We start from the raw sequence: 1,254 nt of genomic DNA on the forward strand, positions 1-1,254 counted from the left end.
AGCCTTGAGGAACTCCGGGCAGATCTCATCCACCCCCGGGGTCCTGCCACCGAGGAGGCTTTTGACCACTTCAGTGACCTCAGCACCAGAGATTGGAGAGCCCAACCCAAAGTCCCCAGGCTCAGCTTCCTCAACAGAAGGCATGTTGGTGGGATTGAGGAGGTATTCGATATTCAGCCATTTGCAACAAATATCGTTTTAGTTGTTATTACCCAAAGTTAGCTTTCTAAGCCAATAACACATTTTTTGGAGTTATTCCACCTTTCTTCTGCTAAATTCAGCAAAACTGTGCTCTTTATGCATTCTTATGCTAATTAAAATGTTTCCAGCTACTTTTTAGCTGTTTACTGAAAACTTCGGCTGTTTTTTCCTATTTTACTTGAAATTATCATTTTTTTGTAGTTTTATGTTTTTTTTTTCTGCTAATTTTGAAAATTTTACAACCATTTCAACATCTGGGTGCTACCTTTAACTTGAGTGTGTTACTTTTAGCTTATTTTTATGCTAACTTTAGCTGTTTTGCTGCTATATTAGCTAAAATTCTACTTCTTTCTGCTATTATTCTGCTTTTTTCTGCTTTGTTATACTTTTTTCTGCTAATTTGTGCTATTTATGTTTCTTCCAGTTGCTTTCTTCTATATTCAACTATTTGTTACAAATTTAGCAAAATTGTAGCTTTTATTAGCAAAAGTTAGCTTCATAAGCTAATTATACATTTTTTGAGCTTTTTCAATTTAATTCTGCTAAATTCAGCAAACTTATGCTCTACTTTTTAGCTGTTTTTTAACTCACCCACGGCGCAGGTGAGCTTGCCCGTGTGCTCCTGCAGCAGACGGACTATCTGAGCCTTCTGGGTGGGGGTGCACCGGCAGCAAACCACAGCGGGGCACTGACAGGCCAGCTCCATGAACTCGTACTCGTAATACTTCAGACAAACCTGGCAGAAAGCCGACAGAGGAGACAGGTGAGCAGCCTCGGCCACCACATCCAACTGATTTTAGGAGGTGGTTGTYGAGCGCTTTCACCTAACTCACAGTTTAACTCCAGCTGTGGTTTAAAAAGTCACTGGAACCACAGATACCACTTCCACAGACGCTACAGTGGAGCTGATATTATTGTGCATCACGTCAAAAACATGTCACAGTTTCATAAAGATAGAAGTCGATGAGATGGAGGTGAGACACACACACACAGACACACACACACACACACACACACACACACACACACACACACACACACACACACACACAC

The 1,254-nt window shown here is 41.0% G+C and overlaps 1 protein-coding gene across 1 annotated transcript in view; it reads right to left on the reverse strand.

The window, feature by feature from the left end:
- Positions 1-1,254, reverse strand: part of atp9a (ATPase phospholipid transporting 9A) — a gene marked incomplete at its 5' end in the record, with an annotated part of 73,016 nt that overhangs the window by 28,403 nt on the left and 43,359 nt on the right. The window contains 1 exon segment of the mRNA XM_014032834.1: positions 793-937. Coding sequence (XP_013888288.1) covers positions 793-937 — 145 coding nt within the window.

Source organism: Austrofundulus limnaeus, unplaced genomic scaffold (genome assembly GCF_001266775.1).
Source record: "Austrofundulus limnaeus strain Quisiro unplaced genomic scaffold, Austrofundulus_limnaeus-1.0 Scaffold1550, whole genome shotgun sequence".
NCBI lineage: Eukaryota > Metazoa > Chordata > Actinopteri > Cyprinodontiformes > Rivulidae > Austrofundulus > Austrofundulus limnaeus.